General features: G+C 40.2%; 1 protein-coding gene across 1 annotated transcript; it reads right to left on the bottom strand.

Annotated features, from left to right (window-relative positions):
* Nucleotides 1-23,814: 23,814 nt before the first annotated feature.
* LOC147602775 (uncharacterized) lies at nucleotides 23,815-25,964 on the bottom strand. Its single transcript, XM_086797565.1, has one exon. The coding sequence runs from the start codon at nucleotides 25,497-25,499 to the stop codon at nucleotides 23,985-23,987; it is 1,515 nt and encodes a 504-aa protein (XP_086653691.1). The 5' UTR covers nucleotides 25,500-25,964; the 3' UTR covers nucleotides 23,815-23,984.
* Nucleotides 25,965-26,503: the final 539 nt, after the last annotated feature.

The raw sequence follows: 26,503 nt of genomic DNA, 5'->3' as shown, positions 1-26,503 counted from the left end.
AAAGAGTTAGATAAAATCTTTATTCAATTCATCAATTATGGGTTCCCAAAAAATTATTGCAAGCACCGGGATTCTATAAGGTAATAAAAATCTATGAATTCCAAAGAAATCCTACCAACTTGCACAAAGGAGGCAACTTCAACAAAGAAGACACCAACCCTCACACCGTCGTAAAGGTCATAAAAAATGAGCCTACTCATTGCTCAAGGGTATTATGATGATAATTCTACCATCTTGTGTCTAAATCCATTAAAGAAAGAACAACCTTGCCACAACTTTTGTGCCAAGAATTATCACACCCCACCAACTTCTGTGCTAAGAAGAATCACACCCCATGTCTCACATGGTGTGGAGACTAAAGAAGAAACAAAAAGCAGACTATAAGAACCCTCCCAAAAACACAGGAGCCATAAGAACCTGCTTGCACTCTAAAGAACAACCCTTGGTTATGCAACAAATTATCTCATCAAATGTATCACCATATGTAGAGCTACTAGTCAAAGCTTTAGCTTCCACAACAAAGTTAGATGAAAGCTTAATGGCATAATTCAAACTATTTGCCAACCTCCTCCTTTGGGAGTCACTACTAGAGGCAACCCTTCCACACCATCACATAGGCCTAGAAATTGCTTGAATGCACTACAATATAAGGGAGAAAAAAAGTGAAAAAAAGAAAGAGGATATTTTAAAAAAATGGGATTCACCCCTACCAACCATGCTTCATTCATACATCACATGTTGTCATCAATAGATCACATCAACGGGGGCAGATAAGCTCATTAGCTTACCATTCTTCTTTCAATTAAATAATTATTGTAAGTAGGCAGCTCAATGAGAGAACAAAAATACTCACCCACTAATGGTAAGCTTATTAGCTTATCATTCTTCTTTCAATTAGCTAATTACTGTAGCAGTAGAGCTGCTCTATAACTTACCGTTCTTCTTTCAACTAGCTAATTACTATAGCACAGCTGCTCAATGAGTGAACATAAATACTCACCCACTAAAAATACAAGTTTGTATCCACCATAGAGCCTCATCCACCATCGATATTCTTCTAGGTACATCTCTAGATGGAAGCCATGGTGGCGAGTGCAAGCCTTGTCAATGGTACATCTCTAGATGGGGGGGGACATGGAGAGTGCAAGTCTTGTCAATGGTACAACCCATCACCTAGATTTCCCTTGAAAAAGTGTAAGTATAATAGGTTATCCCTAGTGGCTCCCCATTCAAACCTCTCTATAACAAACCCTTTGACATAATAGTATCCTCACCATAAAATCCCACAATAGTATCTTTACCATAAAATCCAACTATTATCTCAAGAAGGTGAAGAACTTTTCAAGAAGGTGAAGAACGTTTCAGTTAATCTTGCAACTTAAAAGAATTCTTTCATGCCTCTCTAACTATTTTGACTTTAACAATAGCTACATCAAGAGTCTTCTTGACTCACTTTAAGGCACTTCATTGTACATCTTCTTATAAGAGCATAAAATATATTTATTCATAAAAAAATAAAAAAGCACATGGAATGAAGAATGTAAGAAATGGTCAAATAGCAATGCTGCTATAATCCTACATCAAGTAGCAAATAAGAAGATACCAAAAGCATGTATGATCAATCTATGAAGCAATGGTGTCCAAATCTACAACTTGGATAGTCACCTAGAAATGGTCCAATGGAGTATTTATGGCGATTAATACTCAAGAGCATAAGGCAATAAGCTAGAATGGATTCCATTTGAATGTACTTCATGTATGTATTATGAGATTAATCATTTTATGAGGAATAGGCCACTTATAAGCCTTCAGAACCTAACCCCATAGTTTATGAGATTAATCATTTTATGAGGAATAGGCCACTTATAAGCCTTCATGTATGTATTATGAGATTAATCATTTTATGAGAGGAATAGGCCACTTATAAGCCTTCAGAACCTAACCCCATAGTTTATGTATGTGTGACCACTCATGGCCTTATATATATGTCATTTTATCTCATAATGCAACATACTCTCCCACTATGTAATATAATGTTACTCTTACTAATCCTCTCTCTAATATTCTTCTTAATGTATGCTAGTGAATGTGTGTAAATGTGTTGTGAGGTGAGAGGAGGGACGAGCACTCATACTCCCACGTAACGGTGTGACAATTACATCGGGAGGAGGACGGTAATGGAAACGGCTACCCAAGGAGGTGTGAAGCTTGAAGTGGTGTGCTGGAGCTTGGCCATTGGAAAGATCCCCACGATGGTTCTAGGAGAGGTGGAAGCCAATAACATTTTTGGCACCATTGTCAAGGTTAACAGGAGCTGCCACTATAATTATAATCAAATAACAAATATGAAGACACCAAAAGCATGTATGATCAATCTATGAAGCAATGGTGTCTAAATCTATAACTTGGATGGGTATCTAAAAATGGTCCAATTGAGTATTTATGTGGTGATTCTAGCTCCAAGATCACGTGGCAACAAGCTAGAATGGATTCCCTCTTCACGTTGATAGTTTTTTTCATGCTCAAGGAATATGCCAAATGTATGTGCCTATCTCAAACCCTCGACAGATAATAAATTGTAAAATATGGTTTGAAACTTTAATATAGATGACCATTGTGTGGTCAAGTGGATTAGTGCAGGTGCGTGAAATCAAAATAGAAAGTACATGGGAGAGCTATGAAACTCAAGTGTGGATTAGTGCAAGTGCGTGAAATCAAAATAGAAAGTACATGGGAGAGCTATGAAACTCAAGTGGAAATCAAATGCATGATCGTTGCATGGTCAAGTGGATTAGTGCAGGTGCGTGAAATCTAATGGATGTGCCTATCTCAAACCCTCGACATATAATGAATTGTAGAAACTTTAATATAGATGATCGTTGCTTGGTCAAGTGGATTAGTGCAAGTGCATGAAATCAAAATAGAAAGTACATGAGAGAGCTATGAAGATGGGCGGTGCAACAATCCAAAAGGAATCAAGGTGGCGAGATGGGATTTGAAGAGGGAGACCTACGGTTAATCAAGGTGTGGTTCATGAAGTGTGGATTTTCGACAAGTGGCTAGAGAGACCACCAAAGTGACTACAGAGTGAAGAGGTGTTGCAGGTTTGTTTGATTTCATTGAAGGCTACAGGAGAGAGCCTGCAAATTTTGAAGGATAAGAAGACAATGTAGTGAGAAGTATTGTTTGGATCAGAGCAGAGGGTGAGCTAGAGAACAAAGAGTTGGCTTGGAGGAGTGTCCCCTAGGCTCTCTGAGAAGCTTCTCTATTAGAGACTTGACCCATTTCGATTTCTTCTCGACTAAAGATGTTTGAAGGTGAAGCTTTGAAGTGATATCACACCAGGGTTTTCTTGAGGGAAATCTTTGAGTTTTTTCTATGTTTCCTTCTTATGTTTGTTCCCAGGTCTCAAGGCTGTTGAGACATTGTTGTGTTTTGTATATCTGAAACAAACAGCAAGTTTGGTTGCTATCTTTTATTTTGATGTTTTGGTTGTGATGATTGAGTGGTTTATGTAAAGTTTATGGAGATGAAGCTCCTGAATGTGTGAGTCTGAAGACTAGGGTTCTGAGTCAGTTGTGTGTTAGTTGAGCATCAAAAGAGTCAGCTGATGGTGTAGGGACCTTGTTTTGGCCTGTTTGAGTTGAAGGGAATTGATCTTAAGTCACAGTTGAATGTTGGAAGTTTGTCAATTCAGCGTCAATAATTGAAAGGCTTTGTGATCTGATGGGGTTTTTGTAGGTGGCAGCTTTGAATCAATTGGAGTCAGTTGAGTGTCCCTACAAGGTTGGGTCGTTGCAAGGATAGATTGTTCTGAGGGTTTAGAAGTGCCAGCGATACAGAGGGAAGGACTCTTGCTTCAGCAGCAGCTGAGTCAAGTTAATTGGTTAGCTGGGTACAATCAGATCTGTGTCAGCAGAGCTGTTGTGTTAACATAGAGCTTCTAATGTGATATTTCTATGAGATAAGTATAGCCTGAGGGTCAGAGGATGTTGAAGAAGAAAGGTTCTGTTTTGGTTGAGAGATTCTAAGTCACAACCAGTTCTACGTGAGACCTGTGAGGTAGTTTTTAGTCAGAGGAGGGTCAGCAAGGTGTCGAGGAAGGTCTTGGGCTTGTGAATATAAGGATAGCTGATGTTAGAGGACAATAGAGATCCCTGGAGGACACATTTTGGAAGGAAGTGAGCATTAGCATTCGGAAGCAGGTATTCTATCAACATCTAATCTTGGGCTTGTGAATATAAGGATAGCTGATGTTGGAGGACAATAGAGGTCCCTGGAGGACACATTTTGGAAGGAAGTGAGCATTAGCATTCGGAAGCAGGTATTCTATCAACATCTAATCTGTCTGTGGCCTACTAAGAGTATTTATGGTCAGTTATTTAGTAGTCAACTGAAGTCGGCTGAAGGGTTATAAGGGAAGATCAGGGCCATTAGAGATCAGAGCTAACCTAGGAGGATGTCGGAAAGAGGCAGCTATATAGTTTGAGAAGTTTGCAGTGTGTTGAAGTGTTCAATTGTGTCATCTAGAGATTAGGGAACGTCAGGTGAGTGTATTGGTGTCTTGATTTGGTGTTTTTTGCTGGGTTGTGGTGTTAGGTGTGGTAGTTCTCTCCTCACCACGGTGGTGTGTTTCGGATGGGCTATAGAGGCAAGTCTCCCAGACACATCATTGTTTTGGTGCCCCCACCACCAAGGAGGGCTTTGAAGCACCCTTTCAGTCTGTTGCAGGTTTGAAAGTTCTCAATAAAGCAGATGGAAGCCATGAAGATGTACCCAGTGTTCCATGAATATGTTGGAGAAGATCCATAGGAATTTTTGGAGGGGATAGAGTTGGCAGCATTCACCTTTGGGAAGGATAGACATGAGGATAAGTTGACATTATTGCCTATGTTGTTAAAGGGAGATGCCAAAAGGTGGCTTTAGACATGGAGAACTCAGCCTAATCAAGGTCAGGCATATGAGACATTAAAGTGGCCTTAGTGTAGCACTATAAATAGGGTGAATCCCCATATGAGACATTAAAGTGGCCTTAGTGTAGCACTAATCCCCATATGCTTTGTGGCAGGAAATCTAGAAGTTAAAGCATAGTATGTTTAATGTGTTTGATAGATTTGTGGACCATTTTGAAGGTTTGTGGGGAAAATGGGATAATTCCTTGGGGAAAGAACACCCATTGGCTTTACTGAAGAAAGATATGTTTATCAAGTCCCTACAAGCTGATGTGAAGGAGAAAGTGGAGTTGAAGAGACCTGGAACTTTTGAAGAGGCCTTGAGGATAGCCAAAGAGAAGGAGTGGAAGCTACAAAGGTTGGATTTAAAGTAGAGGGAAGCTCAAGTTGAAGGAAGGCTAGTTGTGCTTGGGGAAAGAAGTAAAGAGAATGTGGGGGAGAGAGAGAGCTTGAGTTCCTTGCAAGAAAAGAAAAACACCAAGACACAAGAGAGATGAATGGCTGAATTTTGTTCTATCTTCTTCTCCTCTCTCCAACCATATAACTAAAAGATAAGAGTACATATATAAAGGGAAAGTACTCTCCTACAATAACATACAAAATGGTTGGTCTATAGTGTGAACCCGACTATATGAGCTGGCATTATAACTATGCGATAGCTTTAGTACTCCAAAGTGGCTTCCACATAGCCTGTCATCCACTGGCGGCATATCAACCATAATCGTACTAACTGCGTAGTGACATAAGTGCGGAAGCTATCACCCAGGTGGGTCATCAATGTTCGTCGTCGCACTAGTTGAGTTTGATATCTCAAAAAGAAGAGCAACAGAAGGGAGGACTGCTCTAATAGTCTCATTGATGTAGGGTATACCTACCAGAAAGATGGGAGGTTATAGCTTTCCTGTGCTATTCAAAAGAGAAGACATATAAGATATTAGGAGAGAAGAAGAGATGCCAAATCAGCAAGAGTCCGGGAGAGAGGCAACAAGGAAAGCACTAGGTGGAGTCGGTATGTTTGATTTGTTTGGTGTTTGGCATGCTAATAGAGCAGTGTACAGGTTGTGGATCATTGTGTGAGTGCTGTGTTAGAAGATGCAAAGGCAGTGGAATAGTGTGTTTGTGAAGTGCAAGAGAATGCAGTTTGTATGGTTGAAGACCCAGACTTGCAGATAGTAGTTGCTAACAAAGCAATGGAGAATTGCTCAGTTATTGGTGAGTCCACTATGATAGGGCAGGTGGCCCCTGGCTGATATGTTGGAAATGTCACAGGAGCTTGAGTTGAGTATAGCTTCATTAGAGGTTGTCGGTGTGGACTCTGCAGATTTGTTTGATGATGTGGAAGAATGTGGAGTAGAGAGTTTATCAAAGTTGCCTTTCCCTGGATGAAACAAGTGATGGCAAAGCTAAAGTGGATGAGCATGCATATGTGTGAAGATATGAATAGTGGTGAGCACAATGATGTAGATGCTTTGTTGGATGGTGCCTTGGAGGGAGTCTATGTTTTGTTTGAAGAACCTATGGTTATAGGTGACGGTGAGCAGGTTGATGCCCACGTGGATGCTGAGTGTGTGACAATAATGATGATGAAGTTTTGGATACTATGAGCTGGTTGTGGGATGAGGAAGCTATGGATGATGACCAGGAAGGGCAGAAAGATTTTAATTTGGTCTCTTTGTTTGATAGTGTTCAGGATGTTATGGGAATTGGGTTTGATGATGTAGAGGATAGAAATGGTGAGAATGTTTGATGGAGCACAGACAGTTGCCAAATGTCTTGAGTTGTGTGAAGAACTTAGAATTGATGGGGATGGAGAAGCAGGGAGGAGGCTAGCCAAAAAGTGTACATTGATAATGCAACCAATATAGACGGGCAGGATGTTAAAGTTATTTGAAGATGGTGTGTAGATTTTTGATTAAGGAGGATGGTTCGGTCAGCTGGATGGCTTTGGAGGAGGGTGTTATACCCATTTGATCCAAGTGGAGGATCAACTAGAAAGAACTTAAGCTAGTTGTAGGGTTTGTATAAGGTTTTTCCAAATAAATGGTTGACCATAAATTCTCTAACTAGGGGGGTTCTGCAAACTATGATAGGTTTTTCCATGCTCAAGGAATATGCCAAATGGACATGCCTATCTCAAACCCTTGACACATAATAAATTGTAGAATATGGTTTGAAACTTTAATATAGATGACCATTGCGTGGTTGTGGATTAGTGCAGGTGCATGAAATCAAAATAGAAAGTACATGGGCGAGCTATGAAGATGGGCAGTGCAACAATCTAGAAGGATTCAAGGTGGCAATGGGATTTGAAGAGGGAGACTTGCGGTTAATTGGGGTGTGGTTCATGAAGTGTGGGTTTTCGATGAGTGGCTAGAGATACCACAAGAGTGACTGCAATGAAGAGATGTTGTAGGTTTGTTTGATTTCGGCTGAAGGCTGTAGGAGAGAGCCTACAAATGTTGAAGGATAAGAAGACAATGTAGTGACAAGGATAATTTGGATCAGAGCAAAGGGTAAGCTAGAGAATAGAGAGTTGGCTACTAGGAGGAGTGTCCCCTAGGCTCTCTGAGAAGATTCTCTGTTAGAGACTTGACCCATTTTGATTTCTTCTCGAGGACTGAAGCTCTTTGAAGGTGAAGCTTTGAAGTGATGTTGTCAGGGTCTTCATGAGGGAGATCTTTGAATTTTTTGTGTTTCCTTCTTATGTTTGTGGCCAGGTCTCAGGGCTATTGAGACATTGTTGTGTTTTGTATATCTGAAGTAGATAGAGAGTTTGGGTGCTATCTTTTGTTTTGATGTTTTGGTTGTGATGATTGAGTGGTTTACATAGACTTTATGAAGATGAAGCTCTTGAGTGTGTGAGTCTAACGACTGGGGATCTCATTCTAGGTCAGTGTTGACACAATGTATGTCGGTTGAGAAGAGAGGGTTCTGTGTCAGGCTGTTTGTCAGCTATGGTGTAGGGACCTTGTGTTGGCCTATTTGAGTTGAAGGGAATTGATCTTGAGTCACAGTTGATTGTTAGAAGTCTGTCAGAAGTCAACTGTTAGCTGAATGTTAGAAGTCTGTCAACTGTGCAGTCAAAAGGCTTTGTGGTCTGATGGGGTTTTTGTGGTAGATCTGTGAATCAGTTGGAGTCATCTGAGTGTTCACAAGGTTGGGTCCTTGCAAGGATAGATTGTTCTAAGGGTCCAAAAGTGCCAGGAAAATGTAGAGGGGAGGATACCTGCTTCAGTTGAGTCACAGGTTAATTTGTTAGTCGGGTACAGTCAGATCTATGGCAGTTGTGTGTCAGCTACTATCAACAGAGAGCCTATAATGTGATATCTCCATGAGATAAGATAAGCCTGAGGATCAGATGTTGGAGGAAACTTGAGAAAGGTTCTGTTTTGGTTAAGAGATTCTAAGTTAGCTGATTCTGCATCAGACTACTGAGGTAAGATTTTGTCAGAGGAAGGTTAGAGGAGGGTCAGCAAGGTGAATATGAGAAATAGCTGATGCTGGATGAAAATAGAGGTCCTTGAGGACACATTTTGAAAGGAAGTGAGGGTCAGCATTCAAAAGCAAGTATTCTATCAACATCTGATCTGTCTGTATTTATGGTCAATTAGTAGTCAGTTCAGGTCGACTGAAGGGTTATAAGGGGAGATCAGGGCCATTGGAGATTAGAGCTGACCTGGGAGGATGTCAGAAAGAGCTAGTTATATAGTTTGATAATTTTGGAGTGTGTTAAAGTGTCCAATTGTGTCAGCTGAAGATCAAGGGACGTCAACTGAGTGTACTGGTGTCTTGATTTGGTGTTTTTTGTTGGGTTGTGGTACTAGGTGGTAGTTCTCTCACGGTGTTATGTTTTGGACGGGCTATAGAGGCAAGTCCCCCAGACACATCACCGTAAATGTACTATGACCATTCATGAGCTTTGGGTGCCTGATTAGCCATAGTTTAAGTGTGTGTGAACACCTATAGCCTTGAATGTAAGTCATTTTATCTCATAATACAACATACACTTCGATTGGGGCCATGGTCAATCGTACACAACCCATCACCTGGATTCTCCTTGAAAAGTTGTAATCACATAGATTATCATTTGTGGTATGCATTCAAACCTTGCTAGAAAAAAATGAACCCCCTCAACAATAGTATCTTTACCTTACAATCCCACAATTATCTCAAGAAGGTGAAGAACTTTTCAATTACCCTTACAACTCAAAACAATTCTTTCACGCCTCTCTCATGATTTTGACATCAAAATAGTAGCTACTCAAGAGTCTTCTTAACTCACTTTAAGGAACTTTATTGTATACATGCTTGTAAGAGCATAAAATATATTTATACATAAAAAATAAAAAGTACATGGGATAAAAAATACAGGGATATATCCACTTCAAGATCAATTCAAGATCATTTGACAAAGTCCTTAACAATTCAAGATCATTTGACAAAGTCCTAAAAGTAGGAAAAGTAACAACCAAGGAACTACATTTGCATTGCTTCAATGTATTAAATGAGGAACTGAAATTTGCTCCCTTGTCCTAATGATATCTATATCAAATAGAAAAGACAAAGACACCAAAATCGTGCCAAACTTGTAGCCATATTTGTCCTCTTGTGGACATGGGGGATGACCTACCATGCTCTCCTACATCAACAAATTCCACAAGGTTAAATGCATGCAACTAATGCACATCATAGACACAAAATTAAAAGATATGCAAAAAACAATTATAAAGTACTCGACAGTGAGAAGCCCTCCACTACCAAGATGCACAATGAGCCTACACTCTCCATTCGGGACCATGTAGCCTCCTTCTACTAATTGTCCCTATACTCTATCTAGATCATTCACCACTCCTCCTCATTTAGCCAAATAGGTTTTGGATTCCCCTCCCACACAACATCCCTTACCTCGGATCTACACGATGCCATGGTTTTAACCATGACATAGTTGATCCATTGATTAGGCACTACTTCACCTCTATGGGAGTGCGAGATGATGAAGTTTATTTTGTCCTTCTCTAAGGCTTCCCACTTCTTCATTACCTCATGTGCAAACTGAATCTTAAGTAGTTCGTGGATGATACACGCTTTTATCTCCTTCCCTGTCTCATCTTGACCATCGCTGCTTTGTTGCGCACATGATAAACTTTCTCTATGGATGATATTAGAGGAGTGTAAGGACTCCTAGGTGTGCATGGTGTACTAGATGTGGAGGAGATGGGTGGGCACTACGTGGGGGGCCGATCCATCTGTGCCACCACTCCCACCACAATCACCCCCACTATTACTACGCCTACGTGTACGCGAGTAGGTGGGGTGTGTCCCAGTGTATGTGAGGAGTGAGGATCGGTGTGAGTGGTAGAGGGATGGGAGGGCCCAACCCTCCAAAAGTAATTCGGGGGTTACTTGTGAAATGAACTAGAAAAATTACTCAGGGCTCATGGCTTATGGTCTCAGCATGAAAGCAAACTCTGCAGAAGGCTGGGTGGAGGCATTTAAGGGGCTGTAACCTTTTGAGGTTTCAGCCATGATTCTACACACAATATTTTTTAATAATTTTCTTGATTAATAGCTTTAAGAATTAACAATATGTAGAGAGATGTATTAAGTGACTAACATAGCTGCCAAAGGAGTACTCCCAAAATTGTGTAATTTTAGCTGAGTTTCAGCTAGAGTGATAATTAAGTGGATATTATAAACACATCCATTAGCCTTGAAATTTTGTAAAAGTGAAAAAAAAAACTATTTAGCATACTTATGTAAGGTTTCACCACTATCCCATCATCGACAGTTTTGATCCTCCAAAGTATAAGAAAAATTATAATCTAGCAATATTTTTATTTTCTACATTGAATTACACATTTTTAATATCATAGATGAGCTCAAAAAGGCCAAATATGGTAATTTTGACTATAAATATGACCATACTTCAATATTTTTAGGTCTATAAAAAGAAAGAATATTTATTTTTTTGCCCAATTACCGGCACCTATACTTGCATCTAGCGGCTCTATACCGGCACCTATATCGATGCTTTATGATATGCCTTTTCCCATGGTACCACCACTTATACCAATGCATGTAGCTATCACTGGTAATAAATGACCACCGTACGGTAAAAGCCATCATTCCCTTGTAGTGTATATGTATATGTGTGTGTGTGTGTGTGTGTGTGTGTGTGTGTGTATAATATAATGTTTATGAATGAAGAAGAAATTTCTTCCCCAAGATCCTTCTTTCCAAAGTATCACATAGAAAAACCCACCATGGAACAATAAATCACTAAGACACCATGGGATATGGCCACTCTTATGACACTCCTCTTATGACACTCCTCATAGACTAAGATGTGAGTAGGGCTATTGCTACAAAGTGCCCCTACAATGTGGGAAGAGGTACTCCTTCTGAACCAAGAGTTAACTGAGAAAGGGTAGCTTGACATTGAAGGCCTACTCCAACCTAGGGAGAATGGTAGTGTTCCTAGATTTATCTAGATACCGATGAATTAATTGGTTGCTATTGTTCCGAAAGCAATGTTTCTAATGCCACCATTCCAATCCACCCACAATGAATATCATGTAGCTTGTGATCCTGGACAAAGGAGTAGGAGTGAGCATTATCACTAAGAAATGTGAACCTACACTAGAACGAACAAATCCTAGATGGAGTAGGAGTGAGCATTATCACTAAGAAATGCTAGGAAAATTTGGGGAAACCTACACTAGAATGAACAAATCTAATTGTAAAAATGGTAGATGGAACATCAGCACGACCCATGGGAGTTTTGCAAAACCCAAAGATGAAAGTCTTTAAGCTCCATTACAATTATACATTTGTGGTGATGAACTTCTTGCGCCCAAATTGGATTCATATAATGTCATTTTGTCTAGACCTTTCATGTGGGAAACCAAGCTGGTGCATGACTGGGCATTAGACCACATTTTTTCAAAAGAAAAGATACCCAAGTTTTGAAGGTAGACTTACAAACATGGGAAATGCATCCAATGGATGGAAACTTATTGGTAATGAATCTAACATGACATATTGAACCATCTCCAAAATAAAGCTGAATCACAGACTAATTCAAAAGAGGATAGGATGTAGGTATCCCTCCACTAGACTTTAGTGAGAACTAGATACATGTGCTGCCACCACCGTTGATGTGCTACTAACAAGTATACATAGAGGGACATAGCAGATCTAGGTCTCTCAACCTCAGTGTTCATGTTGGGTGTTAGAAATTTTGGTAAGGCTTCTGGAAGTGTGTCATCAAGAAAAAACAATTTAGATAATGAAAAGGTGGTTGAAATAAAAGCGATACATAGCTAGGTGCAATGACACCCTACGAACAATGTCAAAAAGCATATAATGAACCTAAAAATTCACTGGCTAATGCACCTATCTTGAGACCACCCAACTCGATCTTTCATGTAAATATCGATGCTTCCAATTTTGCAATTGGGTGTTCATTGGCATAATCGTGGCCAATGTTTTTGAGAATGAACATTTTCTCCACCCTTTCTGCTTTAATATGAAAGACAACAACATAGTAGTCACCAAAAAGGTTGACCAACAAACATGTATAGAGCATATAACCTTATCAGTAGAAAACTACCATTGGAAACTACCAATGGAAAATGAAGCTTCGGCTCCACAGGATCAAGGGGCCAAGAAAAATGCAATACAAGAGTCAATTACCCTTATTGCAAGAACCCAAGAGATTTTAGAGAAAATGGGTGACAATCATGTTTAATAGAAAGGGATAAAGAAGACACTCATGAATCCAAAGAAACCAAAGCCATAAGAAGAATCAGCTCTAGAAGAAGAGGAAGTGGAGGTAGTAGAAGCTGAGGATTTTTATAGCTAATCAAACAATCATAGACTAGGACGATATTTTGTACACATGTCTGTACAATGTTATGCTGGTGCATTTTGTGAGAGCCAATCACATATACACCTATCCTTTTAGGCACTTTCTTTTAGACGAAAGTTTACAAATTTTAAACCATATTTATTACTATAAAATAAGAGACTACTTCACACATTTTTAAACATCTCATAAGGATTTAAGTGGAATATCTAGTCATTTTATATAATAATAAACACCATTTTCATAAGTTTCTCACTAGATGATCCAAATATAAGCAAGGGTTCATATATGTTGTCTTATTATCAATACAGTTTTGAAAGTCGAGACCATCACCTTATCTTCTAACTAAATTGAAATATTTAGATATGCATTCTTGATTGATTATTTTAGTGGAGACATTGATTTATTAGTATAACTAAAGTAAATCGCCATATAAGCTCACACTATCGTTAGATTTTTGGTGTCAAAGACTCAAAGAGATTCTAAGAAGTAAATTTAATTAAATTAATTATTAATGCAATAATCTTTTTTGTCACCATGAAAAATCTATCTCTCATCGCTTAAATACTACTTAAATACTATGATGTAAGGTTCAGGAGAAATTTATAATGAGTCGATATCATTTTTTTCTTGCATGTAGCAACCTAATTTGTAAATTCGTAACCTATTTGGATTATAGTGCCGGATATACCTCTACTTATGGTGATTTATCAAATATATTTAAGGTTACTTTTATCATTTTAATAATTTCTAAGGTTTGCCACATTCATGAAGACATGCCTTAGAAGAGAAATGCTAAAATAACGCTCCCATTCACAAGATATGATTTTTTAGCAAACCCCTAAAAGGACCTATTTATGTCCTCCTGAGCTACCAAACTAGTGCTAACATCCCACATCGAATTTTACAATTGTACCAATACATTTACAAACATATACAAGCCATGCATACTTCATTAGTAACCCACTCACTCATAAGAACAAAGGCACACAGAAAATATCATCTTCCTCACCATCCTCACTATCTCCTTCTTCTTCCATTGATACAAGAACAAGAAACACAAAGAAGGGAGAGCAAGAGTTGTGCCAACCACCCAGAAGAGAAAGAAAAAAGAAAAACATGCACTTAAAGAAGTCGAGCATAACCTCCTCAACCAACTTCTTTTTTCTTGATATTATTAAAAATTGAGTAACATCTTTTGGCCTAAGGTTCAAAGACCTTTCATTTTTTCAAATAAAGAACTTCAAAAATTATCCTCAAACCTTCCAAAAATGAGAACTCACACATAAATAATATATGACCATGGCTTTGAAATTTTAGCGGACTCGCTATTTTTGCCATGCCAATTTACATTACATTTTACACTGAAAGCACATTAAATAAATAATTTTAATAGGCCAAAATGCTAAAAATTTATCGATGTAGACCATAAAAATGCACCAAAAATGCATAAATTTAGGGGTAGCTTTGCACATCCTACATAGGTAGCTTTGCTTGCAATCCCAGCTTCACTTCAAGGGCAGTGTTGGTTGGCATACTCTGGGACCTCGCCCATAGGCCACAACAACCCAGCTCTTTGACGTCATATTTCCATAATCTCTTCTCCTCCCCATTGGCCATAGTGGCTATTGCCCTATTGCTTGTCTGCAACTTCCTTGCACTCTTCCACCTTCTTCTCAAATAGTGAACTTGAACTCCTCTCCATATCTGGCACAAGATTGGGTAGAAACTTTCTTCCTCTTTCATTCAACATTGAAAGACTTGGCTCAAGCCTTCTGAATCTCCTCTATTCTTACCGGCTATGAGATTGCCCAATCTCTTTACTATTTTAGGATTATGTGTACCATTACATGGATAAGCCATCCCCTTTCCCAACTAGTGCACCCTTATTTCTTTGTAGCTCCCATGGCTAGCCTTGTCCTGAAAATGGAACCAAAATGAACAGCTCTCACCCATCACTCAAAAATGACACAAAACTAGGATTCAAGGCAGCAAAGTCTATGCTTAGGGCTTAGCCCCTCACGATACTCACTTCTCTAGGGTCATACCTCTAGACTCACATCTGCGAGCTCACATATGCATGCTCGTGTCTCTAGACTCACATTTGCATGCTCACATATGCATGCTCATGCCTCTAGACTCACGTTTTTAGGCTCGTATCTCTAGGCTCACATGTTTAGACTCACGTAAATATACTCATGTGTCCAAGCTCACATGTGTGGGCTCATGTCTTTTTTATATATACTTAGCTCACATACTTACCTTTTATGAAACAAGCCTACCTAGGGCACAAAATTTAGGAACTGGGCCTATGACAAGGTCGGTTCTTACTAGGTAATATACTTTAACTCCCTAATGATTGTGAACTACTAATTATGAAGGACAAGACCTTTCCTTGGAATTTAGGAATTGGGCCTATGAAAAGGTTGGTGCTTATTGCGTAATATATTTTAACTCCCCAATAATTGTAAACCAATAATTATGAAGGACAAGACCTTTCCTTGGAATTTATATGATGTTATAGATTGTATGACCTTTCCTTGGAATTTATAGCTATTATAGATTGTATGACATGAAAATCTTCTAAGGACATGAGTAGTAGGTATGTCCGTACGAGTCTTTATGGTAGTAATAATTATTCCGTACAGTGTTAGGCATACCTACCTCTACATTCATATCTGCACGCTCATGTGTCCAGACTCACAGATCATGTTTGCAAAATCTCACATGTCTAGACTCACGGCTCACATGTCTAGGCTCACGTCATCTATATGCTCATGTGTCTAGACTCGTCTTTTTGCACAAGACTATGGGCTCACATCCCCAACAATGCGAGAGCTAGTTTGGCCTGGTTTTGGTGATTTTTAAAAAAATTTGGACTTGTTGGGGTGGGACTAATGGTCCTAATCCTAGTTAATGGTTGATATGCAAGTAATTGAATGTTTTTTGATGGATTGTATGCATCTAAGGTACCAATTCAAACAATGCATGAAACCGTTGTTAAAAAATATGAAATGCATGAACAAAATCAACTATCCCATTCTAATCCAACCTGAGCTCAATGAAAACATTGAGAAAAAATATGAAATGCATGAACAGGTCTTGTTATTAGATGAAATGCAATGGACATACATGAGTTAAAAGAAGAAAAGTAGACTTGGATGTGTGCATGCATGCAAACCATAAAAGTATTCTTTTTTATTTATTTTCTCTCGCATGTGAATAAATTTTTCTTTAACAAAATCCCTTACTAAGGATTGCAATCCCAACCTTAGGAACACAAACACAAGGGATGCTCATTAAGTTATAATTTTTGCAAATTTAAAACGAACCTTAGGAACACGAAAATAAGGGATGCTTGTTAGATTGTAATTATTCCAAATTTAGGAACATGAACACATTGTAATTTAAAAAACGAACCTTACACTAGATCTTAGTGAGGAGTTACTTGGGGAAGATTGGGCTAGGAAACTAGGGTGATTCTCTTGTGTTTATATAAATCTTTCTTGGCCAGTTAAGCCTCGAGGAGCGATTGGTTTAGCTGGTCATTATGTGAATGCAAGGTAATTACTATGAGTAAGAGTCTTTACCCTAGTAGTTAGGTTTTTAGGGGTAGGGGCCCTACACACAAGACATTCAATTGTGCAGGTTCATGTAGTACTGTAACTCATGTTTTTAGAGATTCCTGGAGCATACACTTCTATGGGAGTGGAAGAAGACTTTTTCATGAGGCAAAGTCTAACACTAGGAACACTCCTAGGCATAGAAGAATGGTTTTTGATTAGGCAGAGTCAAACACTACAAATACTCTTAGTGATGAGGGCAATGAGAGCAATGTTTCTATGACACCATCTAGGAATGCTCTTAGAGATGAGGGTAATGTTTCTATGGTCTCATTTAGGTTGACTTAGATTTAATAGGACTTTTTGAGCTTCTTTTATCTTTGATGATGTTTTGGATGGCATTTTGGGTGATCTTTAGATGGTGTCTTCTCTTTGTTGTTTACCAAACAGATATTATGTCTATCTGTTATGTAGATATTATGTTACACTCTCTACATGTGCTACATTTGAATTAAACTACGTTATGAAAGTGGTATTTCTTGCAAGTATTTTTTTGCACAATGAACAAAATTTTTATCAATTGTGCACATTAATGTGCTCGTGCACGAATGGGTCAATGAGAATTACTAGATTAGTTACCTATTGTTTTAGCAATTTCTATCCCAAACACCTAGTGTTTAGAATGCTTTTAAGTATCTTAGGTGCTTGTATTTTTCATGATGGATGCAAGTTTTTGTCTAATGTAGCATTAAACATTTAGACCTCAAAAATGGCATGTGTGCACGCACTCACCCATCGTGCAAATGTGTATGTGCACGTCTATGCATGTGTGCGCATGCATATGCTATGTGGATGCGTATTCTAAGTGCATGTGTGTTATGTGTGTGTGTGTGTGTGCATGTGCATGACTTGGAGACCCAAACATGTGTGTAGAGCATTTTATAATGGTCAACAACATCAACCCGCTGAAGGTGGGTCTAAGAGTGGGCTCCGAACGGGTATCAACCAATCGTGTGAAACAAAGCAAAACTTCTCTGCCGGATCTCGACCATTCTTAGAAAAACAAAGGAAAACTTTGAGTTCCGTGCTTTGACGAGGCGACGATGACATGCATCTAATGCATAGGGGCCCCAAGCTTGAATTTTGAGACGAACACCCTTGCCCTTCAAAATTGACAGGTTTGGTGAAATATAGCAAGTTTTTTTGTATTTTAGTGTAATGTTTTATGGGCACTTTAAAGATTTGCAAGTATTTTACGACCATAATGCTCAGGAACACGCACGACAACTGTCAAAAAACAACTATGCATAGGGTGACGAGAACGGTGACACGACGACTTCCCCAAGGCACTGGGCAAAGGGAAAACCTCTTAAAATATGCTTGGGTATGTTGAAACATCTAACGGTTTGCCTACAAGAAATACATTATACAAGAGGATTATACAAGAGGAGGCTGGAGCCCACATGGCACAAATTGCACAAACACAACATCGAAAGGTACGCCTAGGTTAGCATGTCCTTGGGTCGACGTGGAAGTTTCTCGTCCTTTTGACTCTAAAGTCTGACTCCTAAAAAAATTTAAAAGCATTCCCAAGAACAATGAACTTATTGTATGGATGCTAAATGTATGGTTCCCAAGTAGCACGTCTATATTACTCAAAAAAGCTTGTATTGTATACATAATATAGTCTCCAATGTGGGTCTAAGAGTGGGCTCCGACGGGTATCAACCACTCCTGTGAAAACAAAGGGAAACTTCTCTAACGGATCTCCACCATTCCTAGAAAAACAAAGGAAAACTCTGAGGTCCGTGCTTCGAAGACGACAACGACGTGCATCTAATGCATAGGGGCCCCAAGCTTGATTTTTGACGAGCACCCTTGCCCTTCAAAATTGACAGGTTTGGTGAGATATAGCAAGTTTTTTTGTATTTAGTGTAATTTTTAATGGGCACTTTAAAGATTTGCAAATATTTTACGACCATATAGAACAGACACGACGCCCGTAAAAAAACAACTATGCATAGGGTGACGGGAACGGTGACACGACGACTTCCCCAAGGCACTGGCAAAGGGAAAACCTCTTAGAATATGCTTGGGTATGTTGAAAAATCTAACAGTTTGCCTACAAGCAATACATTATACAAGAGGCCGCTGGAGCCCACATGGCACAAATTGCACAAACACAACATCGAAAGGTACACCTAGGTTAGCATGTCCTTGGGTCGACGTCAAAGTTTCTCGTCCTTTTGACTCTAGAGTTTGACCCCTAAAAAATTTAAAAGCACTCCCAATAATAATGAACTTATTGTATGGATGCTAAATGTATGGTTCCCAAGTAGCATGTCTATATTACTCAAAAAAGCTTGTATTGTATACATAATACAGTCTCCAATGTGGGTCTCAGAGTGGGCTTCGACGGGTATCAACCACTCCTGTGAAAAGAAAGGCAACTTCTCTGGTCTCGACCATTCTTAGAAAAACAAAGAAAAACTTTGAGGTCCGTGCTTCGACGACGATGATGTGCATCTAATGCATAGGGGCCCCAAGCTTGATTTTTGATGAGCTTCCTTGCCCTTCAAAATTGACAGGTTTGGTGAAATATAGCAAGTTTTTTTGTATTTTAGTGTAATTCTTGATGGGCACTTTAAAGATTTGCAAGTATTTTACGACCATAATGCTCAAGAACAGACATGACGCCCGTCAAAAAAGAACTATGCATAGGGTGACGGGAACGGTGACACGACGACTTCCCCAAGGCACTGGCAAAGGGAAAACCTCTTAAAATATGCTTGGGTATGTTGAAACATCTAACGGTTTGCCTACAAGCAATACATTATACAAGAGGAGGCTGGAGCCCACATGGCACAAATTGTACAAACACAACATCAAAAGGTACGCCTAGGTTAGCATGTCCTTCTTGGGTCGACGTGGAAGTTTCTCATCCTTTTGTCTCTAGAGTCTGACTCCTAAAAAAATTTAAAAGCATTCCCAAGAACAATGAACTTATTGTATGGATGCTAAATGTATGGTTCCCAAGTAGCACATCTATATTACTCAGAAAAGCTTGTATTGTATACATAATACAATCTCCAATGTGGGTCTAAGAGTGGGCTCCGATGGGTATCAACCACTCCTGTGAGAACAAAGGGAAACTTCTCTGAGGGGTCTCGACCATTCTTAGAAAAACACAGGAAAACTTTGAGGTCTGTTCTTCGATGACGATGACATGCATCTAATGCATAGGAGCCCCAAGCTTGATTTTTGACGAGCTTGATTTTTTTGTATTTAGTGTAATTTTTAATGGGCACTTTAAAGATTTGCAAATATTTTACGACCATATAGAACAGACACGACGCCCGTAAAAAAACAACTATGCATAGGGTGACGGGAACGGTGACACGACGACTTCCCCAAGGCACTGGCAAAGGGAAAACCTCTTAGAATATGCTTGGGTATGTTGAAAAATCTAACAGTTTGCCTACAAGCAATACATTATACAAGAGGCCGCTGGAGCCCACATGGCACAAATTGCACAAACACAACATCGAAAGGTACACCTAGGTTAGCATGTCCTTGGGTCGACGTCAAAGTTTCTCGTCCTTTTGACTCTAGAGTTTGACCCCTAAAAAATTTAAAAGCACTCCCAATAATAATGAACTTATTGTATGGATGCTAAATGTATGGTTCCCAAGTAGCATGTCTATATTACTCAAAAAAGCATGTATTGTATACATAATACAGTCTCCAATGTGGGTCTCAGAGTGGGCTTCGACGGGTATCAACCACTCCTGTGAAAAGAAAGGCAACTTCTCTGGTCTCGACCATTCTTAGAAAAACAAAGAAAAACTTTGAGGTCCGTGCTTCGACGACGATGATGTGCATCTAATGCATAGGGGCCCCAAGCTTGATTTTTGATGAGCTTCCTTGCCCTTCAAAATTGACAGGTTTGGTGAAATATAGCAAGTTTTTTTGTATTTTAGTGTAATTCTTGATGGGCACTTTAAAGATTTGCAAGTATTTTACGACCGTAATGCTCAAGAACAGACATGACGCCCGTCAAAAAAGAACTATGCATAGGGTGACGGGAACGGTGACACGACGACTTCCCCAAGGCACTGGCAAAGGGAAAACCTCTTAAAATATGCTTGGGTATGTTGAAACATCTAACGGTTTGCCTACAAGCAATACATTATACAAGAGGAGGCTGGAGCCCACATGGCACAAATTGCACAAACACAACATCAAAAGGTACGCCTAGGTTAGCATGTCCTTCTTGGGTCGACGTGGAAGTTTCTCATCCTTTTGTCTCTAGAGTCTGACTCCTAAAAAAATTTAAAAGCATTCCCAAGAACAATGAACTTATTGTATGGATGCTAAATGTATGGTTCCCAAGTAGCACATCTATATTACTCAGAAAAGCTTGTATTGTATACATAATACAATCTCCAATGTGGGTCTAAGAGTGGGCTCCGATGGGTATCAACCACTCCTATGAGAACAAAGGGAAACTTCTCTGAGGGGTCTCGACCATTCTTAGAAAAACACAGGAAAACTTTGAGGTCTGTGCTTCGATGACGATGACATGCATCTAATGCATAGGAGCCCCAAGCTTGATTTTTGACTCCTAAAAAAGTTTAAAAGCATTCCCAAGAAGAATGAACTTATTGTATGGATGCTAAATGTATGGTTCCCAAGTAGCACGTCTATATAACTCAAAAAAGCTTGTATTGTATACATAAAACAGTCTCCAATGTGGGTCTAAGAGTGGGCTCTGACGGGTATCAACCACTCCTGTGAAAACAAAGGGAAACTTCTCTAACGGATCTCCACCATTCCTAGAAAAACAAAGGAAATCTCTGAGGTCCGTGCTTCGACGACGACGACGACGTGCATCTAAAGCATAGGGGCCCCAAGCTTGATTTTTGACGAGCACCCTTGCCCTTCAAAATTGACAGGTTTGGTGAGATATAGCAAGTTTTTTTGTATTTTAGTGTAATTTTTGATGGGCACTTTAAAGATTTGCAAGTATTTTACGATCATAATGCTCAAGAACATACACGACGCCCGTCAAAAAACAACTATGCATAGGGTGACGGGAATGGTGACACGACGACTTCCCCAAGGCACTGGCAAAGGGAAAACCTCTTAAAATATGCTTGGGTATGTTGAAAAATCTAACGATTTGTCTACAAGCAATACATTATACAAGAGGCGGCTGGAGCCCACATGGCACAAATTGCACAGACACAACATCGAAAGGTACGCGTAGGTTAGCATGTCCTTGGGTCAACGTGGAAGTTTCTCGTCCTTTTGACTCTAGAGTTTGACTCCTCAAAATTTTTAAAAGCGTTCCCAAGAACAATGAACTTATTGTATGGATGCTAAATGTATGGTTCCCAAGTAGCACGTCTATAGTACTAAAAAAAGCTTGTATTGTATACATAATACAGTCTCCAATGTGGGTCTAAGAGTGGGCTCCGACGGGTATCAACCACTCCTGTGAAAACAAAGGGAAACTTCTCTGACGGGTCTCGACCATTCTTAGAAAAACAAAGGAAAACTTTGAGGTCCGTGCTTCGACGACGATTATGTGCATCTAATGCATAGGGGCCCCAAGCTTGATTTTTGACGAGCACCCTTGCCCTTCAAAATTGACAGGTTTGGTGAAATATAACAAGTTTTTTTGTATTTTAGTGTAATTTTTGATGGGCACTTTAAAGATTTGCAAGTATTTTACGACCATAATGCTCAAGAACAGACACGACGCCCGTCAAAAAACAACTATGCATAGGGTGATAAGAACGGTGACACGACGACTTCCCCAAGGCACTAGCAAAGGGAAAACCTCTTAAAATATGCTTGGGTATGTTGAAAAATCTAACAGTTTGCCTACAAGAGCAATACATTATACAAGAGGAGGCTAGAGCCCACATGGCACAAATTGCACAAACACAACATCAAAAGGTACGCCTAGGTTAGCATGTCCTTAGGTTTTGACGTGGAAGTTTCTCGTCCTTTTGACTCTAGAGTCTGACTCCTAAAAAAATTTAAGAGCATTCCCAAGAACAATGAACTTATTGTATGGATGCTAAATGTATGGTTCCCAAGTAGCACGTCTATATTATTCAAAAAAGCTTGTATTGTATACATAATACAGTCTCCAATGTGGGTCTAAGAGTGGGCTCCGATAGGTATCAACCACTCCTATGAAAACAAAGGGAAACTTCTCTGACGGGTCTTGACCATTCTTAGAAAAAAAAAGGAAAACTTTGAGGTCTCTACTTCAACGACGATGACGTGCATCTAATGCATAGGGGCCCCAAGCTTGATTTTTGACGAGCACCCTTGCCCTTCAAAATTGACAGGTTGGTGAAATATAGCAAGTTTTTTTGTATCTTAGTGTAATTTTTGATGGGCACTTTAAAAATTTGCAAGTATTTTACGACCATAATGCTCAAGAACAGACACGACGCCCGTAAAAAACAACTATGCATAGGGTGACGAGAACGGTGACACGACGACTTCAAGGCACTGGCAAAGGGAAAACCTCTTAAAATATGCTTGGGTATGTTGAAAAATCTAACGGTTTGCCTACAAGCAATACATTATACAAGAGGAGGCTAGAGCCCACATGGCACAAATTGCACAAACACAACATGTAAAGGTACGCCTAGGTTAGCATGTCCTTGGGTCGACATCGAAGTTTCTCGTCCTTTTGACTCTAGAGTCTGACTCATTAAAAAATTTTAAAAGCATTCCCAAGAACAATGAACTTATTGTATGGATGCTAAATGTATGGTTCCGAAATAGCACGTTTATATTACTCAAAAAAAGCTTGTATTGTATACATAATACAGTCTCCAATGCTAGCATACTTAGTTGGACTATTTGAGAAATTCCAATACAGGCAATCAATCAAACTTACCTGATCATTATTTACCCAATCTTTGGAACTCTTTCAATCATTGCCAACAATCTCCATTGACCTTGTTACTTGCCTCCATTACAGATGATTAACAATCGATAAATAGTTCCCTACGAGCAGCTATGTAGCTACCATCACAAAATTACCAATGATCTGATTAAGACAATTTTTCTTCATTGGGCAACACGCATCATAGACGTACCAATTGATCCAGTTTAGACTCTAATTGAGTCGTAGTCTTTTTAATTAGGCAGCAATCACAAAACTACTAAATAATCCAATCAAAACCACATTACCAACTGATCTAATTAACACCAGCTTTTTTTTAATTGGGCAATGTAGGCAGCAGGCATCGCAAAACTAAATCATCCTTAATTGGCCAATGTAGGCAACCCTCAGAAACTACCAATCAATCTAATAAAGGCTACATTATTCTTAATTGGGTAATGTATTTTACGGCCATAATGCTCAAGAACGGACCATCACAAAACTATCAATCGAGCAAATTAAGACTAAATGAGGCAAGACAGGCAACATCACAAAACCAACCAAAACGCACTCCATAGGGTTGCCATTGAAAAAAATCAACCACTTGAAAGATCTAAGGAGCTTTGAATGGTGATTGCAATCAATGAAGGGGGCAATAAAAGCATGAAATAATAAGAACATGAAGGTATCTACCGGAGCGTCATGAGGATTGCACTCCAAACATCACTGAAGACCTCCTCAATGAGCTCATGATGCTCTGGGGAGTTGAGGGTCAAGTAGCAGTAGAGAAGCTCCTCCACATCCATCAACTCTTCTAGATCCTTCTCCATGATCATCTCACACATGGACTGCCTGAAATCCTCATAGGGATTGTGAGACAGCTTCACAAGAGCTATGCTGTCCCCCGCCATCCCTTGCAGATCAGCAGGCAAAACTGCAGAAATGCTTGAACTGTTATGCCTTCCCCTCCTCCTTAGAGATGCCTCGTGCTTGCCATTAGGGTTTCCTGAACTGCTTTTTTCTTGCCCTTTGCCGCACATCAAGGTAGGATTTTCTGCACAGTTTGAACTGCTTCCCTCTTGCCACTTGCTGCTGACCATGGTAGGGTTGTCTGCAGAGCTTGAACTGCTTTTTGGCTGCCATTTGCTGCATATCAAGCTGGTGTTTTCTGCAGCATTTGAATTGCTTTTCTCTTGCCACTTTCTGTAAGAAAAGCTAGGCTTTTCTGCACCGTCGGAGCAGCTTCTCTCTTGACCTCTGCTGGCTATCGAGCTAGGGTTTTCTGCAGAAGAACTGCCTTTCTGTAGCCATTTGCTGGCTCCGCTTCTTACTCCCCATCTGCTGGACATCAAGCTGGAGTTTTCTGCGGAGCTTCTAGGGCTGCGTCTCTCTTGGCATAATCTGGACATCACACTAGGGGCAATGGAAACGCTCTTTTGCCATTTGGTGGATATCAGCAAGCTAGGGTTTTCTGCAGCATCAAGACTGCGTCTTTCTTGCCATTCGCTGGAAATCACGCTAGGGTTTTCGTCTGTAGCAGAACACAAACTGCTTCTTCCTTGCAATTTGCTACGGACAAAACTGGGTTTTCCTGCCAAATCTGGACAGTTTCTCTCCTGCCAAAGCTGCTGGTGCTGATGCTGCGGCCCTACTTCTTCACAATCGCACTTGCAGCTAACGGATGAATCTGCAGAGCTAGTTTCGCTGCAGAAAGAAGAGTCGCTGGTGTCAGGGGTGAGAAGAAAGTCCTCTGTATCATTGTCGGAAACACCATGGCCTTTCTGCACAGAGGGGACCGATATTTTGAGGTCGGGCTCGATGCCACAGCTGGACATGAAGGAGAAATCTTGGCCCCAAGGCTCTAAATCCCTGCGCTGAATGATAGGCGAGGCGGCCTCTTTACGAAGCTCCGCATCGCCGTAGTTGTGTAGCTTGCTCCTGGCGAAGGTGTCTATAGTGGATTTGGCATCGTGATGATTAGAAGGGAGGGGGTCCACATCTCTGCAGCCATGGCCGATTTCTGCTTCAAATCGAGAGTTTCTTGCCCTGCTATTGGCCCTCTGCAAGCTCAGAGCTTTTGCAAAGCTCGCAGGATCCTCATCCCGCCTCTTCCCGCTTGGAGAAGGTGAAAGCAACGGTTTCTTCTGGTTTTGCTTGGATCCTGCCTTCACATCCCTCAGCTTTGTCACCCATGCTGGCAACATTATGCAGCAGACCTTTGGAGCTTTTAATCAACACCTAGCAGCACGCATTAACCTGCACAACCTTACAAATTACACCCCTTCAGAAGCCATAGACTTCATGTAGCCATGGATATAGCGCTCTCTACAAGCACACAAGCTTCCGCCATAGCCATCGCTGAACCTTAAGATGTGGTTCCATTCAATTCAAAATTTCAATGCGTGGTCATTCGGCTCAGCTTATCGATTCAAAAGGATTCAGCCGGAGCTGCGGAGGAAGCAGGAAAGGAAGAAAACTAGAGGGAGCTTTGGAGGCTACGGAAGCGCGCGAACTGAAAACGGGGGCTAATTAAGATATCTCTCTTTCTATCTCGCTCTCTCACGCGCACACAAGGCACCGACTAATGCAGGGAAAACTTAGAAGAAGATTACAGCTCAATTGCTAGGAAAGCTTTGAAACGCCATAGCCACGGCGCATCGAAAGCAGCAGACAAAGAAAGCTTGAGAGGTGCGAGCTGAGAAGTAGATTAGAACAGTGGTCGAAGAGGGTCTGCAAGTCCATAAATGCAAAACCGCCAAACCACTGCTTATCCCTTTCAGCGGTTTGCGAGGACACTTTTTTCATCACGGGCGGTTTTTGCGATGCCTCGGCGATGTCCACGACTCTTGGTGGGACCCGGACTCTGCTGACGTGCCCGCCTGCCCTTTACGGCGCCATCATCTCATCAGTCAAATAATTTAAAATAATTTACCACGACGACGAGGGTAGAAGATTCCGTAGGATTTGGTAAACCTGGAAATTCCCCTCACATTTCCACTTTCGTTGGAACTTGCGAGTGTCCACACCGGAACGCCCGGCGCCCGTTTTCAAAAAAATTGCCAGCCGTCCCGCCCGAAGGCACACTTTCACACTAAGGGCACTTGTCTCATCAATAAAAAAAATATTTTATATATATACACACTGTAAATATATATATCTCTCATGATTTTACTCATTTTTTAAGGTACATATGCATGAACATTATTGG

The sequence above is a fragment of the Cibotium barometz genome, chromosome 66 (genome assembly GCF_041138505.1).
Source record: "Cibotium barometz isolate CiBa-2024 chromosome 66, ASM4113850v1, whole genome shotgun sequence".
In the NCBI taxonomy this organism is placed as follows: domain Eukaryota; kingdom Viridiplantae; phylum Streptophyta; class Polypodiopsida; order Cyatheales; family Cibotiaceae; genus Cibotium; species Cibotium barometz.
This window is presented reverse-complemented; position numbering and strand designations above follow the sequence as displayed.

Bases quoted from the DNA above. Each gene is read 5' to 3' on its own strand.
- LOC147602775 (XM_086797565.1), bottom strand. From the start codon at position 25,499: ATGTTGCCAGCATGGGTGACAAAGCTGAGGGATGTGAAGGCAGGATCC.